The 17,281-nt window shown below is 43.1% G+C and overlaps 1 protein-coding gene across 1 annotated transcript in view; it reads left to right on the forward strand.

Annotated features, from left to right (window-relative positions):
- Positions 1–17,281, forward strand: part of ERAP1 (endoplasmic reticulum aminopeptidase 1) — a gene marked incomplete at its 5' end in the record, with an annotated part of 18,372 nt that overhangs the window by 502 nt on the left and 589 nt on the right. Inside the window, 17 exons of the mRNA XM_009884332.1 lie at positions 299–437; positions 2,380–2,514; positions 3,062–3,182; positions 3,539–3,693; positions 4,259–4,372; positions 5,117–5,248; positions 5,769–5,900; positions 6,052–6,135; positions 6,580–6,737; positions 7,213–7,292; positions 7,575–7,758; positions 9,157–9,313; positions 9,404–9,588; positions 10,309–10,470; positions 12,951–13,091; positions 13,199–13,280; positions 15,045–15,187. Coding sequence (XP_009882634.1) covers positions 299–437; positions 2,380–2,514; positions 3,062–3,182; positions 3,539–3,693; positions 4,259–4,372; positions 5,117–5,248; positions 5,769–5,900; positions 6,052–6,135; positions 6,580–6,737; positions 7,213–7,292; positions 7,575–7,758; positions 9,157–9,313; positions 9,404–9,588; positions 10,309–10,470; positions 12,951–13,091; positions 13,199–13,280; positions 15,045–15,187 — 2,304 coding nt within the window. The remainder of the gene's footprint in view (positions 1–298; positions 438–2,379; positions 2,515–3,061; positions 3,183–3,538; positions 3,694–4,258; positions 4,373–5,116; positions 5,249–5,768; positions 5,901–6,051; positions 6,136–6,579; positions 6,738–7,212; positions 7,293–7,574; positions 7,759–9,156; positions 9,314–9,403; positions 9,589–10,308; positions 10,471–12,950; positions 13,092–13,198; positions 13,281–15,044; positions 15,188–17,281) is intronic.

The raw sequence follows: 17,281 nt of genomic DNA on the forward strand, positions 1-17,281 counted from the left end.
GTGAGCCCCTGGGGCAGGTTGCCCCGAGAAGCTGTGGCTGCCCCATCCCTGGAGGTGTTCAAGGCCAGGTTGGACGGGGCTTGGAGCAACCTGGGCTGGGGGGAGGTGTCCCTGCCCAGGGCAGGGGGTGGCACTGGATGGTCTTTAGGACCCCTTCCAACTGAAACTATTCTATGATGTGCAAAAGCTTTTGGTAGTACCTGTGATTACTTCATGAATGGGAACTGACTCTGTTTTCATGTGTCACTGTGTGTATGAAGGTATGTAACCAAAACCCTTCTTCTTTCTCCCCACTTAGAGTCCTTGCAGCCACACAGTTTGAGCCAACAGCTGCACGAATGGCCTTCCCATGTTTTGATGAACCAGCCTTCAAAGCCCAGTTTTCAATTAAGATCAGGAGGGAACCAAAGCACCTTGCCCTGTCCAATATGCCAATTGTAGGTGGATACTTTTCATGGTGTGCTGTTGACTGATGATCTTTGAAACATGAAAGCAAAAGGAGAACAGAATATCCAGGCAATTGCTGTTGTTGGGAATGGTGACATGAACGTGTTTGGTAAAACGCTGGCCCGGGTTGCCCCATCCCTGGAAACATTCCAGGTCAGGTTGGACGGGTCTTTGAGCAACCTGGTCTAGTTGGAGATATCCCTGCTCATTGCAGAGGAGTTGGATTAGATGGCCTCTAAAGGTCCCTGCCAACCCAAACCATTTTCTTCTCTTCCCCTTCCCATTCCCCTTCCCCTTCCCTTCCTTTCTGTTCTAACGTTGCCTCAGTTCTTTTATGAGAGCGTGTGGTGGTATTGCTGGTAGTGTTGACACAAGGTTAAAAAGGAATGAAGAAAGTAATGCATTGTATGGGTTTCTGCTTCTCAGCAGAAGTGTGAGAACAATCAGCACGACATAGTCTCCATAATCTTTATTTATTTACTGACGGAATGCTTTCCATGTTGATCTTAGGTTTTAAGATCAATGAGGAATATATATGAATAAATACACGATTCATGTGTATTGACTTAATTGTCAGATAAACAGGACCTTCTCTGTGGAGAAATAACTTTGGACTTCAAAAAAACATCTCAGAGTGAAAGTGCTGTACATGTGATAGCTACAAATATAGCTTGCGATTACAAATATGTATGCATATATAGGATTAACTATGTTTTGCGTATTTGATCTTACTTTGGCTGTAAGAGATTCTTCATTAGTTCTTCCGTGCTATTAGTTACTGGTTTGCAAGGAAACTAACCCTTATAAGAGGGAACAGCACCCCTCACCCCACACCCAAGTACCTTTCAAAAATGAAGCGTTTTGAAAGTTGGTGTAAAAAATCAGTTCTTTGGTAGAGAAATGGATAAAATAATGAATAAGGAGTGAGTGCTAGTGTTACAGTTCAGTGTGGCTAAACACATTCCAGGTCTAAGTTAGTTAGCTAAGGCCCTCTGTAACCAAGAGGGGAAATGGACACCTCCAACACGTGACTCATTTTGTGCTAAACTAGGTATCTGGGGTAACTGAATCACCATTTGGAGGAGGTCACTTCTCTTGGGTGTAACAGCGGCTGCTGAGACACATATAGTTTCCTAACCAGCTGAAGTGTTAGGAGATAAATTCGATCAGTGTGCTGGCAGACACTGAGAAAAAGGGAAGAAGTGAACGATGTTTTTGTTTTTCTAGTTTTACCAATGTAGAAGTAATGGTTACGAATGAAGCTGCCTGTATATATACATATGTGTGTTTTTATGCTCTGTGTGGGGAAGGATGGGCATGGGCATGACTTCTTTCCAGCGTATCTTTGGAGTGTAGTATCTTTGAAATGTAATGTAATGTCTTTAGGCTGAGAGAGTTGGGGCTGTTCAGCCTGGAGAAGAGAAGGCTCCGGGGAGACCTTATTGTGGCCTTCCAGTCCCTAAAGGGGCTACAGGAGAGCTGGGGAGGGACTTTTTACTGGGGCATGGAGTGACAGGATGAGGGGGAATGGCTTTAAACTGGAAGAGGGCAGGTTTAGATTGAACATTAGGAAGAAGGTTTTCCCTGTGAGGGTGGTGAGGCACTGGAAGAGGTTGCCCAGAGAGGTTGTTGAGGCCCCATCCCTGGAGGTGTTCAAGGCCAGGCTGGAGGTGGCCTTGGGCAACCTGGGCTGGTGGGAGGTGTCCCTGCGCATGGCAGGGGGTTGGAACTCGATGATCTTCAAGGTCCTTTCCAACCTAAACCATTCTATGATTCTATGATTCTATGATCTTTAAAATGTAAGGTAGTATCTATCTTTAAAATGTAATCTGAGATCTTAAAATCTTAAAAAATCTCCCCTGAACTGAGACAAAACACAGAAATTGTTGGTGCCTGGGTCCTCACAGGTGCTGTGCTGTGCTTGTTTTTTAGGTGAAGTCTGTGAACATAACCCCCTGGCTTGTTGAGGACCATTTTGATACCACTGTCAAGATGAGTACGTACCTCGTGGCCTTTATTGTTTCGGATTTTAAATCCATCAGCAAAATAACCAGTCATGGAGTTAAGGTAAATCTGTGTCATTTTCTAAGAGCTTTTTTTGTATTTAAGTCTGTATGAATGCATAATGGTTTACTTCTCAGTTAAATCATTAGATTTACATATCTCGATGTTTTACTGGAATGAAAGGAGAGAAAGAAGTGGGGTTTGTAATTGGAAGATTAGTTTGCATTCTGAGCTTTATTAATTTCAAAAGTTTTGGGTAATGGGCTTTTTATATAATTATATGCATTGGTAACATTGTTTCGTCTAAGATTATATAATTACAGACAAATGAAATGCAGTTTTCATGGAGAGTAGGCACTAAAATAAACCTGTGTCCATTGAACGACTGTAATGTGGTAGGGCTGGAAAAAGTAGAAGTCTTTTTTGAGGGACGTAGTGGTTCTGGTGGGTAAGTTGTTTTTCTGCAAACGTTTTAGTAGCCCTTGTACGAGAAGAATTAGGTATGTGCTCTAGTGTCCTTTTTTATGGTCATTCAAGTAACTGTGATAAAGAACAACTTCTGTAAGCTTCCGATGCTGGTGTTGAAGTGCTGCCTGCTCGTCTGCTGTAGATCTCTGTCTATACTGTGCCAGACAAGATCAACCAAGCTGATTATGCGTTGGATGCAGCGGTGAAACTTTTAGACTTCTATGAGGATTACTTCAGCATTCCATATCCTCTACCTAAACAAGGTAAGTCTTAAATAATTTCATGTATTTGAGAACATTATTAAGCACAGAGAGTAAAATACCACAAAATCAGTAATTTAGAGTATGAACACAGGGCCCAGTGTGGCTCACAGGTTTTTAAAGTGACTGCTTCACAGAACTTAAGGACAGATTGAAAAGCTCCACTGGGAAATGAAGGTCCTTGTCTTCTGTATAGAGCTTTTTTTAAAAGTATGATTTTGCAATTACATTTAAGAGAGCCCTTAGAAGTACCTGTGATACGTGTGCCTGTGTGGGAGCAGTCATGAAGTGGGGTGAGTGGGTGAGCGAGTTCTTTGTTGAGTAAAATGATACTAGTACTATTTTAATGTTTTTTCTAGATTTAGCAGCTATTCCTGATTTTCAGTCTGGTGCTATGGAAAACTGGGGACTGACCACATACCGGGAATCCACATTGTTGTATGACCCTGAAAAGTCCTCAGCGTCTTCTAAACTTTGGATTACGATGATAATAGCCCATGAGCTGGCTCACCAGGTGAGATTTGGGGAAGAATAAGGAGTTCAGATGGGCCTACAGAGGGGTCCAAATTGATGGATCCTGTGTGGGTAGGAGCATCGTGGAGCTGGAAGCTGAAAATAGCAGTTTTGGCTTGAGGCTGCTCTTCTGTGAATCACGAGGAGTGTTTCTGGTGATGGAGTCCCGGCAGGCTGCGTGGACATGGACGGCTGGAAACATAAATGTGTTCAGTCCAGCAGCTCCAGTGTGCCACTGGCAGCCCTTGAAATTAATTGCAGGCCGCCAAAATAGGAACATTTGGCAAGGTTTGGAAAGGTTAAGTGTTTCATACGCAGCTCTTCTGCCAAGCATGGTTTCTTTACAAGGTTTCTTGTCAGTGGAATGTGAGCGGAAGTCAGTGTTTTTGCGTATTACTGTTAAAATGAGAGTGCAATGGGAAGAGGCTAGAGCAAGCTGTTTCACTAATAAAAGGTTCCTCAGAGGTTAAGTAACATACTATAAATGCCATTCCATACAGGTCAATAGCAACCTTTGTGATAAATTGTGCATGTAATTTCAGAAGCTCTTTTTTATTTTCCCCCAGTGGTTTGGCAACCTCGTTACCATGGAGTGGTGGAATGATCTGTGGTTAAATGAAGGATTTGCAAAGTTTATGGAGTTCGTGTCAGTCAGTGTTACCCATCCAGAACTGAGAGTTGTAAGCAGCTATTACCCTATTTTTGTTTTATAACTGCCTTCTAAATTCACAAATTCTTAAGGATAAATATCAGGCAGCTTTGTGTTGTGAACCGCTTTTAAATTTCTGCTTGATAGGATTGTCCGATGTTAACTCTGAAGGATAGGAGTGTTGATTTAACTATATGTAAATATTGTCAGGAACTGATGATGGAAGTTAATGATTGCAGTTAGAGTGTATTCTTTTTAAAAAAAAAATTTAGACTTCCAAAAGTGTAAAGAAATTATTTTATCTTACTTCATCAAGTACGGTCACACTTGAAAACCTAAAATCCTTCCACTAGCTTTATCAGAGGTCCGATATGTGAAATTTTCTACCAAAGTGCGACGGACAATGCATTTGGGCAGAATTTTGCCATAGCATTACAGTGGCATGATAATAGGGAAATTCGCCTTCAAAAAAAAAAAAAATTGTTTTGTGGTTACTGACCACTCTGCCATCAAAGTTTTGGAATGTTTGGGTATTTTTTTGGAGCTATTTTTAAGTCTCACTAGCTTAACTATTTAGGTTAGTTTAAAACACTAGAACTCATTTGGCTGTCTGTATTACTATTTTGGGGCGTTTTATCTTCTGGAATAAAGATATGTTTTGTTTTCTTTGTGTGACTTAAAAGATGATGCAGAATGGACTGAAAAGTGAACAAACAGGGATTCTGTGGTCACTGGGTAGAATTTAGTAGTAATATTTGGTTTTTCCTCCTATTAGGAAGACTATTTCTTAAGGAAATGTTTTGATGCCATGGCAGTGGATGCATTAAATTCTTCACATCCTATATCTACTCCTGTGGAAGATCCAGCTCAAATTTTAGAAATGTTTGATGATGTTTCTTATGAGAAGGTAAAATACATAACTGCTATTGTTTTCAGTTGTACTGCTTGTACTACACAGTTGTATTTTACTGATTTCACCCCTACATGTAAGATGTCCCTGACACATGGTGTTAGTGGTTTTATGACTTGAATAATTCCTTGTCTGAAAGCCCTGGGTGGATTCAAGGGGCAGTTGCCTTTTCCATTTCTGAAATAGGGAAGCCTTTACTTCTTCTATCTCTTCTGTATCAATTTAGTCTTAAACCATTTTTTTATGTTCTTAGCCCAAGGACTGTTTTTCAATGGGGCTGGCTTGTATAGTACATAAAAAAATAATGCCATAGCTTACTCAATCGGTGATATTTTTAAGAGTAACAATCACAAAAAAAACAAAGTACTGTTTCAATACACATAAAACTCTATTTTTTAATCAGAGAGATATACAGAAGTGAACTACTGTGTAGATTAGTGGCATGCTGAATTTTTTCTGAAACAGGCATCTTGGCAGCTAAGGGCTAGTTTTGTAAACAGTTTGTCTTTTTTTACAGGGATCTTGTATATTAAATATGCTGAGGGACTACCTGACTGCTGATATGTTTAAAGCTGGACTTGTCCAGTACCTGCAAAAATACAGCTATCAGAATACAAAAAATGAAGATTTGTGGAATAGCATGACAAATGCAAGTATTCCTGATTCTCTTTTTTTTTCCAAGTTTCATAGCTTCTCATGAATAACATATCTCTCTAATGTATTAATGAAGACTGTGACCAGTACTTAGGATTATGACATCAAAGTGAGATGAACAAAACTTTGTTTTTTTTTCCTTTCAGATTTGCCCTACAGTAGGTAGTGATAAAAATGAACTACAAGTTGATGGTTTTTGCAGAAGTAGCCAACAGTCGTCTTCAAGTGCAGTAAGCATCTGGTTTTCTACCTGTCGGTACTTAGGAGTTTGGCACAAGTCAGTGCCCTCTCATGTTACGATTTTGTGCCATGGCATTGATACGTGCACCTTCCAAAAGCATTCTTTACCACCTGAGCCTGGTTCTAGGGAGGTGTAAGGTTTCTTCAGTTCCATTAGAAATCTGTTTTCTCTGAGATTGGACAGAAATCCTTCTCCTATGCCTAGGGCTGACTGAAAAAGCAGCGGTACTTAAAGAGCTGTCATTAACTATGTGAAGATGTCCACAAGAAAACCATGGAGATGTCATGATACACAGTCTAAACGTACCTATGTAGAGCTTACAAATACCCAGCAGCTTTAAGAGTTGTTACGTACCCATTTCTGTTGCACTGTCGCTGTAGTCCTGTCTTCCTCCCCTTCTTACTTGTCTTCCTTTTCCCTTGCCAACAACCAGCACTGGACTAAAGGAGAGACTCTTGATGTGAGGGCGATGATGAACACATGGACACTGCAAAAAGGTTTTCCCCTGGTAACCGTCACGGTGAGAGGGAAAAATGTCCACCTGCAGCAGGAGCGCTACGTGAAGGGAGTAGATTCTCCTTCACCCACAGGGTAAACAAAATGGGGAAATCTCAGCACGCAAGCCAAAATACTCTCCTAAGGCAAACAGTGATGTACAGTAAGAGCTTTTACTGTTGTTTCGTGAGGAACCCTGGGCGGTTTGGCTGTGAGTCTTTCCCAGTGTAGCGCAGCATCAGTGGCACTCCTGTCCTTGGACCCTGCGTGCCTGGCCGCGGTGCCAGAAGCTGCAGAGCTGCAGCGTCTGGGCGAACCTGCCCCGGAGTTGTGCCAGTGGGAGCGGGCTGGGGAGTTCGTGTTGTTGCGGCCTCGGTGTCAGTCATCCCCCAAGCAAGCAAAATGAAAGCTGGCGAGGTGCCTCTGGCTCCGCACTGAAGTCAGAGCTGTGAGCGCAGCGTGTTGCTGTTAGGGTGCGGGCAAAGGTATTACTCAGCGGTTGGACTGGGACAAGGTGGAGAGGCTTTTGCAAAATTCTTTCATTAAACAGAGCACTTCTGTTTTGCAATAGGTACTTATGGCACATTCCACTAACCTACATTACCAGTAAATCTGACACTGTTCAGAGATTTTTGATGACGACTAAAGCAGGTAATTTCTTTGACTAAATAGGCGATTGATTTATTCAAAATTTGTTTGCAAGCCTTTTAGTTTTGCAGGGTTTTGGTCAGAATGGGGAAATGGAACTGCTGGTACCAGAGAAGCAAGTATTTGTCAGCTCAGTAATATCCCTATAATGATCTCTTAATATATTTAGAAGCCGTGTTACTGTGTTCTTTAAATCACTGAAATGAGAATAACAGTCTTATTTGTTACAGTACAAGGATGCGTTTGAATCACTAATTAAAAAAGGAATTACGTTTTTGTTTCCAGATGTCATTATCCTTCCAGAAGAAGTGGAGTGGGTTAAATTCAATGTGGACATGAGTGGGTATTACATTGTGCACTACGAAGATGATGGTTGGGATCGTCTGATTAACCTGTTGAAAGAGAACCATACAGTGATTAGCAGCAATGACAGAGCAAGTCTTATTAACAACGTATTCCAGCTCGTGAGGTATGACCTTCTGTCCAAGTCTGAAAAAAATACAAACTCTGTATTTATGAGTATATACCACGGAGGAAGGAAGTGTTGATCATGTATGTAGTATTCATTAAATCTGTTAAATAGGCTGAGAGAATATTCTTCTGCTGCTCACAGCAGTGTAAACCTGGGATTTCTCTTGATTGCAGTGGATTTATCTACATGTATTTAGTGAAACGTGTCATGTTCAATAAAGACGTGCTAAGGGAAGGATGCCAATGTGAAGTGGTGGACTGGGATAATGTTTTTGCACCTGGAAAGATGATGGTGCCATTTGTCAGAGACGAGGCTACTGCAGTCATAAAGATGTGACGTGACTATCATCGTGGTTAGTCTTAGTTCTGTGGAGGCATCAGAAAGGGCTGTGTCTTAGAGGCGCCTTGCCAACGCTTGTGCGTAGCCTGGCACAGGGAAGGAAAGAACCGGCAGAAGTGAGTCCTGGTCTGAGCGTACTGTGTTCAAGAAAGTGGGTGGTGGGGGGAGCTGGAAGAGAATTAAGTTCGTATGAATTTGAGGTGGCAGCTGAAGGTGATGTCAGCAGGGCTAGTCACGATTTTCATTTGGACAGTAGAGAAAAGGTCTTTCTAGCGTGAAGAGAGGAGAGTGAAGAAAGATTGCTCAGCGCGGTCAAGGGGCTCAGAGAGGAAAGGAGGAAGGGACAGTGAGAGATGCAAATTGAGTTAAGCACGGTTTGTTTTGTGGTGGGTGACTGTTTTGTGGCAGAAGAGGCAGGTGAATAAGGACAAAATGAGAGCATGAGCAGGGGGCTGACATGGAAAGGAAGCAGAAAAAAGGTTTCGCAGAAGGGTGAATGAATGAACAGGGAGAATGACAAAAGACCTCGTGCGTTTTCGTTGGAAGAAATCGTTGAGGTGTATCCTGGCAGAAGTAGAAGAGAGTTTGCCAAATCAGGCAAAGACAGTGAAGGAGCAGTTGGGATTGTAGCTTTGAGGTGTACTGTGGGCTAAATATCTACATGTGGAGCTGGAAGGGTGTTGCCGAGGAAATTATTTCAGTCATGGGATTCCTTCTGTATGTGTGTGGTTTGTAGAGCAAAAGCAGTAGTGGGGAGAGAGCAAGAGGGAGAGGCTGTGCTGGGACAACCTTGGCACATGAGAGATGAGGGAAACAGTCCATCTTTCTGAATCGTTCTCTTACAGTCTGTTTCTTAGCTTGAAGATTAAATGTTAGGTTTCATAGCTTAGGTAGCTGCTGAGCTTCCAGAAGCAAAGTTAAAAAGAGATTTGGAAATACCCTTAAGGCTTTCCTATTTGTATAGTTTTCTGAAAAACATTTGTCTTGCATTTTGCTTTTAAGTTTGTCTTTTAAGTTTAATTATAGCTTGCTTTTCTCTCTTTTCTACTTCCTTAGCATAAAAAAATTGTCAATTTCCAAAGCTTTTGATTTAACTTTGTACCTGAAACATGAGAGACAAATCATGCCTGTACTCCAAGGTATGAATGAACTCATTCCTATATACAGGCTCATGGAGAGGAGGGATACAGATGGTACAGAAAAACAGTTAAAGGTAACATCTTGAGTATCTAGAACTTTCTAACTCTGCCCATACCCTCTAAAATGCACTTTAAAATATATCTTTATTGTGACCTTATTTTAGGAGTATATCATCAATCTGTTTAAAGACCTGATTGACAAGCAGTCTTGGAGTGATGAAGGCTCAGTGTCTGAGCGATTGCTTCGGCACTCACTCCTGCTGTTCGCCTGTGTGCACAGGTACCAGCCCTGCGTGGAGAGAGCCAACGGATATTTTACAGAATGGCAGAAATCCAATGGGACCTTGAGGTCTGTTCTGTAACTGCGACTATTTTTTCTGATACCCTGTTTAATTACACTAGAGTTAATTTACGAAAAGAGCTAAGCTTCAGTCCTTTCCGTACTCTGAAGTTGAACCTCCGTAGTTTTGTATCTTATCCTTTAGCTTCCCAATGCCTTCACAGTTTGGTGCATGATACGTACTCAAACTAGCACACGCGTCGTGTGGAACTCCGCAACTTGGGTTGTTAAAGATGTGCTGAAAAGTGAAAATAACATGCGTTCCCTCATTTACATGTCTGAAGAGTGACCTACACCCACTGTAAAAATCAGTAACTGCCGTTAATGAACTTCACCTCATTTTTGTTTCTCGTCATGATGTAAGAACTCCCTAAAACACCCTCCAGAATATCTCCGAGAGATTGTTCTGGGCAGGCCAAAGAGGACCATATGGGTATCTGACTGGGCATAACCATGAAAGAAATATACAAAAATAAAGAAAAAAAGGAATGATGAGTCCAGAATTTCTGGAAGTCATTTCCAAGGCAGGAACAGTACTGAGATAGATACAGCCTGATATATTTAACTGCTTCCCAGCCACAGGGATCACTTTCTAATAGCCCTGAGGGACCAGTATTTTTTAATAAATTGTCTGCTCTGCTAATTGACATGTGATGGTGACACGGTTGTGTTTCTACCTGTATTCTTAAATACAACGTGGAGAGTAACTTGGTATTCGACTTGTTGTAGCTTGCCAGCAGATGTGAAGACAGCAGTGTATGTTGTCGGAGCACAAACACCCGAAGGCTGGGATTTCCTCCTCAGTAAATACCGACTGCACTCGTTCAACGCAGAGAGAGCGAACATTGAATTAGCTCTCAGCCTCAGCAGAAGTAAGGACAAACTTCAGTGGTAAGTAATTACACAGGAACAGAAATGCGTTTGGGGAAAATTTACGAACATTGAAACAGGAAATAGAATTATTCAGTCTTGTTTCATAGCTTTTGAATTCCATGATGTATAAAATGCTTTGCAGAGTTAATGCGGTCGGAGGAGGCGGCTGCACCTTTTCATCTCTGTGTTTTGGTGTCAGGAGTCAATGCGCTCAGAATTTGCAGTAGCAAATTAGGACAAAATACAAGATACCTTATCTTTGCTCGACAGACACTTCTTTATTGACCTTAGTAGTGACTTTGGTTATAGGTACATACACTGTACATATCTTGTAAAATTTGAGCTTTGCACTTTAAAGAGAGCTGAGCGCCACTGAGGTTTTCAGGTGTTAGCTTCAAACCACGCGTTCCATGATTCCTGCCATTTGACGGGGGTGACAGCATGGGACGCTGATTTAGCTGTGTTCACGTATCGCTGGAGATGTACTTCACAGAATTCACAGAATTGTTAGGGTTGGAAGGGACCTCTGGAGATCATCTAGTCCAACCCTCCTGCCAGAGCAGGGTCACCTACAGCACGTTACACAGGACAGCGTCCAGGCGGGTTTTGAATGTCTCCAGAGTGGGAGACTCCACCACCTCTCTGGGCAGCCTGTGCCACTGCTCCACTACCCTCAAAGTAAAGAAGTTCCTTCTCATGTTAAGATGGAACTTCCTATGTTCAAGTTTATGCCCATTACCCCTCGTCCTATCACTGGGCGCCACTGAAAAAAGACTACTCCCATCCCCCTGGCATCCTCCCATTAAGTATTTGTAAGTGTTAATAAGATCCCTCCTCAATCTTCTTTTCTCTAGACTAAAGAGACCCACGTCCCTCAGCCTTTCCTCATAAGAAAGGTGCTCCAGTCCCCTAATCATCTTTGTTGCCCTTTGCTGGACCCTCTCCAGCAGTTCCCTGTCTTTCTTGAACTGGGGAGCCCAGAACTGGACACAGTACTCCAGATGCGGTCTCACCAGGGCAGAGTAGAGGGGGAGGATGACCTCCCTCGACCTGCTGGCCACACTCTTCTTGATGCACCCCAGGATGCCATTCGCCTTCTTGGCCGCCAGGGCACATTGCTGGCTCATGGTCATCCTGTTGTCCACCAGGACTCCCAGGTCCCTCTCCACAGAGCTGCTCTCCAAGAGGTCAGCCCCCAACCTGTACTGGTGCATGGGGTTATTCCTCCCCAGGTGCAGTACCCTACACTTACCCTTGTTGAACTTCATAAGGTTTCTTTCTGCCCAACTCTCCAGCCTGGCGAGGTCACGCTGTAAGGCAGCACAGCCTTCTGGCGTGTCAGCCACTCCTCCCAGTTTTGTGTCATCAGCAAACTTGCTGATGGTACACTCTATCCCTTCATCCAGATCATTGATGAATATGTTGAACAAAACTGGGCCCAGTACTGACCCCTGAGGGACACCACTTGTTACTAACCTCCAACTAGACTCTGCGCCACTAACCACAACCCTCTGAGCTCTATCTGTAAGCCAGTTCTCAATCCACCTCACTGTCCATTCATCTAAGCCACACTTCCTAAGCTTTCCTGTGAGGATGATGTGGGAGACAGTGTCGAAAGCCTTGCCAAAGTCAAGGTAGACAACATCCACTGCCCTCCCCTCATCCACCCATCTAGTTACTTCGTCATAGAAGGCTATCAGATTAGTCAGACATGACTTCCCCTTGGTGAATCCATGTTGACTACTTCTGATAATCTTCTTTTCATCCAGGTGCTTGGAGATGACTCCCAGAACAAGCTGCTCCATCATCTTCCCAGGGATGGAGGTGAGGCTGACCGGCCTGTAGTTTCCCGGGTCATCCCTCTTGCCCTTTCTGAAGACTGGAGTGACATTGGCTATCCTCCAGTCCTCAGGCACCTCACCTGTCCTCCAGGACCTTTCAAAGATAATGGAGAGAGGCCCAGCAATGACTTCCCCCAGCTCCCTCAGCACACGAGGGTGCATCCCATCAGGCCCCATGGATTTATGTATATCCAATTTATCTAACTGATCTTTAACGTGCTCCAGAAGCTGTCCTGTAATGTTATTATTTATTCTTTGCTTTGCATTGCTGTTTGGACACCTTAGTCATGAGCAGCACTTGCAGGTCTGAATTGTCCATTGACTCTTAGTGCAGAACAAACGCCTTTCTTACAGGGGGAAGAGCGAGGTTCATATTAATTTGGAAATTTTGAGTAGGAGCAAAGTGTAGCCTCGTTTTTATGGTCTATATTCAGAATACAGGTCTGCCAAGTAACTGTAATTGTGCAAGTCACAGGAACGGGAAAGATGGATGTGGCCGAGGAGTACATTGTGAAAAGTTGGAAGTAGCCCAGCACAAATGATGTCTCAGAACGTTTAGAAATGGGAACTCTCAACCAGATACTAAGTACCAAATGAGTAATTTGTCAGCTTTATCTACTGGTCTAAACAACTTCCATTTCTGTTATTAATTCTTAGGTTAATGGATCAAGGTCTGCGTGGTGACATCATAAGAACTCAGGATCTTCCATATATTATTGCACTTGTTGCCAAAAACCCATCTGGCTGTCATCTAGCTTGGACGTTTTTAAAAGAAAATTGGGAGAAATTTGTAGAAAAGTAAGAAACAGAAGTTGTTTTATTCCTGTCTCTATCCAACTGTACTTTAAAACTCTACTTTCAACAAAAATAGACATTTTCTGAGTATTGGTGATTCTTCTTGCCAGATTTGAACTCGGCTCGAACTCCATAGCAGGCATTGTCACTGGAGTGACAAGTCGGCACTCGACCAGGTCACAGCTTGCAGAGGTAAGCCATTCAGATCCTGGTTTTAAAAAACAGTTGTAGTATAAATGAAACTAAAATTTGGATTAAATCTTAACATGGTAAAAGCATGAAGCATCAGGGTAGTATTCTGCTTTTTCCTTGAAAACAGATCATAATGGTGATCGGTCAGATTACCCAAGGGAGAGCATAAAGTCAATGGTGAGGAGAAAGAGGTTCTTTGTTTTGGCAGTGGGCAGGGGTGCAGGGCGTGAATGTTTGCCTGCCCTTCATGGTGTACCTGCTTCTATTAATATTTTCTACCCACTCTGGAAAGTAGCGAGAAAAAAAAAGTATGTCTTTTCACTGAGAAAACAGAAAAAAAGTGCTGAAGGACAGTGAGAAATACACCACTGTTATATGTCTATTCCGGGGAAAATTCTCCATGCTCCTGGATATCATACATGATAATAATTTTGTTGGATTATTCCACAATCTCTGTTGATGGTAAAAAACCCCAGACTGGTCAGTGTGCAGATTTAATGGAATTCCTGACAATTTATTTTCAGAAGCTGCTACTTTTGCTGCTAGTTTAAAATTTACTGCTTTAAGGTAAAAACACAGGCGTAAGTAATGCAACCATATTAAATATGAAATGAACGAATATTGAATATAGTTCTCAATCTCCATTTCAAATCTGGGTGGACTCTCACAGTGTGTCAATGGCAGCGTCTTGGCTCATGGCAGGGGCTGCCGGGACCTTTCTGTCCTACCCAGAAACGTGGCTGCATCTCCCCTGGGGTTCCGTGGGACGTACGCCTGAGTCTTTGACCACAAAGTCAGTATGTCAGTATAAGGTTGCAAAAATCGAGCAACTCCTTCCTCGTATTCTGTTTGTAACTTTCTTGTACTTTGTACAAGTATTTGCATCTTGTATCTTAGTCATCAAGGTGAATTACCAGAAAATAATGTATTTAATTTATACAATGTACATATACAGTACATATTGTATAAATTAGATGTTTCCAAGTGACTGTATTTAATTTATGATGTATCTGTCTACCGTTAACACCAACTCAAGTCTGAGGTTGCATGAAGTTTCCACAAACACCCTTGTGATCAGTAGTGTCTCCTTGGGAGAAAAAAAAAAAAAGGAAAAAAAAAACGTGAGGAAGGCAGCTGCCAACACTTGAGCAGCCACAGGGAATGCAGTCGATTCAAAGGGCAGAAGCAGCATCCAGGTTTCCAGTGGCTGCATTCCCAAGTGCTTCAAGGATGAGACTAGTGGCTTCCCCAAGCACTGGGGGAGTTGGAGGGCGTTTTTTCTCAGAAAGATGAAAGGAGGCACAGACTTCCCTGTGTAGGAAAAGTTCTGAAAGTATTTTATCGTCAACACTGACACTACTGCTGCTCCTCCAAATGGGTTGGAGCGGCTCGCAGGCACACACAGGTGACTCTCACTGGGTCACTAAGAACAGCCGCAAGGTCTCCCGTCTGTCCGACCCGTTGCCTGTATCAGCAGGAGCATCCGCTTCAGCGGGCGGTCTGGGACGTTAGCCGAGCGTCGGGGGAAGGTGTGTTGGGAAGCAGAGCCACCGCTGGGCAGAGCAGGGGATGCTCAGTCTCCCTGGTGACGTCCACACTTAAACGCTGCGGCTGGCGGACCTCGAAAAGGGGCCACGAGTTAGGTGGAGGGTGGGGGAGCAGGGGGGTGGAAGACCTAAGGGTCAGGTTCGAGGATCACCAATTTCTTGTCATTCAAGAGATGCTGCTTTTTCATCAACTGTTCTTTCACATTTTTGTCAACAGGTGAAAGAATTCTTCAGTTCTCTGGATGCAAAAAGCTCACGGCTTCGCTGTGTCCAGCAAGCTGTGGAAACCATTGAAGACAATATACAGTGGATGGATAGAAATTTTGAGAAGGTCAAAATATGGCTGCAAAACACCCATCTGTAAATTAAGGCACCTTGCTGATGTCTTTCAGAAAAAAAATGAAAAGCTGTGAAAACGGAGGGCTGGAGGGACAGCTCAATTGTATAAATTTGTTTCTTTGGAAGGGGCTGTAAGGCAGTCTAATGCTGCAGCTCAGGATTTGTCTGTCTCATGGTCCTGGTTTGCTGGGGACAGACCTGGACCTTCACTGATTTCTCTCAGCAGGTAACACTTCTGAGAGAAAAGGAACGTTGCAGAGTGAACGAAGGTGTGGGGGGGGCAACTGCGAGAAATCTGAAATACATTGCTTCTGAAAAAGCAGAAGGTACAGGGAGACAAACAGCCAAGAGAAACTTCCCACCTTGCACGTGCTGACGCGTCGGTGCAAGTGGCAGCACCGTTTAACACTGAAGTGCACTAAAGCTCTGGAGCAAAGCCATTGTTGCATTTGTCTTTCTCCTGATGGTTCATGTTTCCCGGATTTTCACAAACATGTACCTCAGATCAAGTGCCACATAATTAAAAAAAACCCCACCCACCACCCGAGTACCAGCTGTAATTAAAATTGCATCTGTCCAAGTAAAGGCGCTGAGGGGCCCCTCTGCCAGCTGTGCTGTGGTCTCTCAGGGTGGGGTCGTTGCGGTGGTGCGGATGCTGCGCGGGGGCGATGCTGAGGTCCCCTGAATGCCACCCTCCCCCCGGGGTTCTGCCCAACTCCTTTTGCTGCTGATGTGGATACTTTCCCTGCACCGAAACGTTCTTGGGTAACATTCAGGAAATTAATACATAAATTTTCTGTGAGAAAAAAAAAAAAAAAAGTTGATTTATGAGAAGAGACAGTAACTTAAGAAAGCAAAGTGGAAATCTTGGATGTGGGGAAGTGGAAATCTTGGATGTGGGGATTTTTGGGTGGAGGGTTGTTTTTTTTTAACAGGCAGTTGTGAACGGCCTTCTTTGTTTACCTGCAGACAACTTCTATTTCTGTACTAAACTTTTTTTTTTTTTAAAAAAAAATCCAACAAATTACCACATGTGATTAAATGTATTTGATTTCTTTGCTCTTAAGTCCATGCCCTTGCCATGATTCCACAGTGTTTATTTCCTCTGTGGTTCTGACCTGTCTCAGTTTCTCACTGATAAACTGAAGTGGACAGAAACTTTTAACAAAGACTTGGGGAAAAAATGCATAATGTGGAACTAATCATAAGCTTCTGATGCTTGTGCCTTGCCTGCTGTGCTCTTCTCTCAACCGGAAATTACACCTGCCTACACCTGCCCAAGCAGCTGAGACCTACTTCACCACGGTTCAGAAAGGCTGTTGAGTTCTGGCATTGAGGGTGAAAAGCTCTGTCGCAGTGTTGTAGAAAACACTGTTCCCTTTCGCTCGCTGCACCCCTTTATATACCGCGCATCTTGTACCTCTTAACTCACTACAGGAAACAGGAATGGTGAGTAGCGGTGCATCATGTGTACATCTTCTGGTATTTCGGGTATTGCTGACTGCTGCTGGCTTTAGAGTGTTTTCAGAGCTGAACAAGCAATTTAACAAAAAATAAAATTGGTTTACATGATTCTTCATAAAGTACTTTATTTGTTATTTGTGTCCTTTTGCACATCCATTTCTTCTGCTGTGGTGGGCAGTAATTTGCATTGCTGTTTTCTGCTTTTACTGCTTCATCTTCATTTTGGGGACAAATAAACTACTATTCTAGACTACCACAGCCCCCTCTTTTGTTTTGTTTGGGGTTTTTTTCAGTTGAGGCAGCATCAATTAGCCAGTGTGTATGCAGACGCAGTGCAGCCCTCCCTAGAGAGCAACGGCAGGATCACTAACAGGTATGTTGATGTGTCATTTGTCTTGACACAATAAATTTAATCGACAGAGCTGTATGAGCTGACACTAATAAACATGTTGGCTTTTGTGCGCTGTGACGGAAGCGTCCTCACAAACCAGATGCACGTGAGACTGAACTGCTCATCTGCACAGTCCGACAGAGTCTGAACCTGTGCAGGGTTCACACGCTCCCTTGAAACACGGTGTTTCTCCTGTCGCCTGAGAATGACAGGTCAGTCATTTGTTTATCGTACATTTCAACAAAAATACAAACTGCAAT

Source organism: Charadrius vociferus, unplaced genomic scaffold, assembly GCF_000708025.1.
Source record: "Charadrius vociferus isolate BGI_N301 unplaced genomic scaffold, ASM70802v2 scaffold744, whole genome shotgun sequence".
Taxonomy (NCBI): Eukaryota; Metazoa; Chordata; class Aves; order Charadriiformes; family Charadriidae; genus Charadrius; species Charadrius vociferus.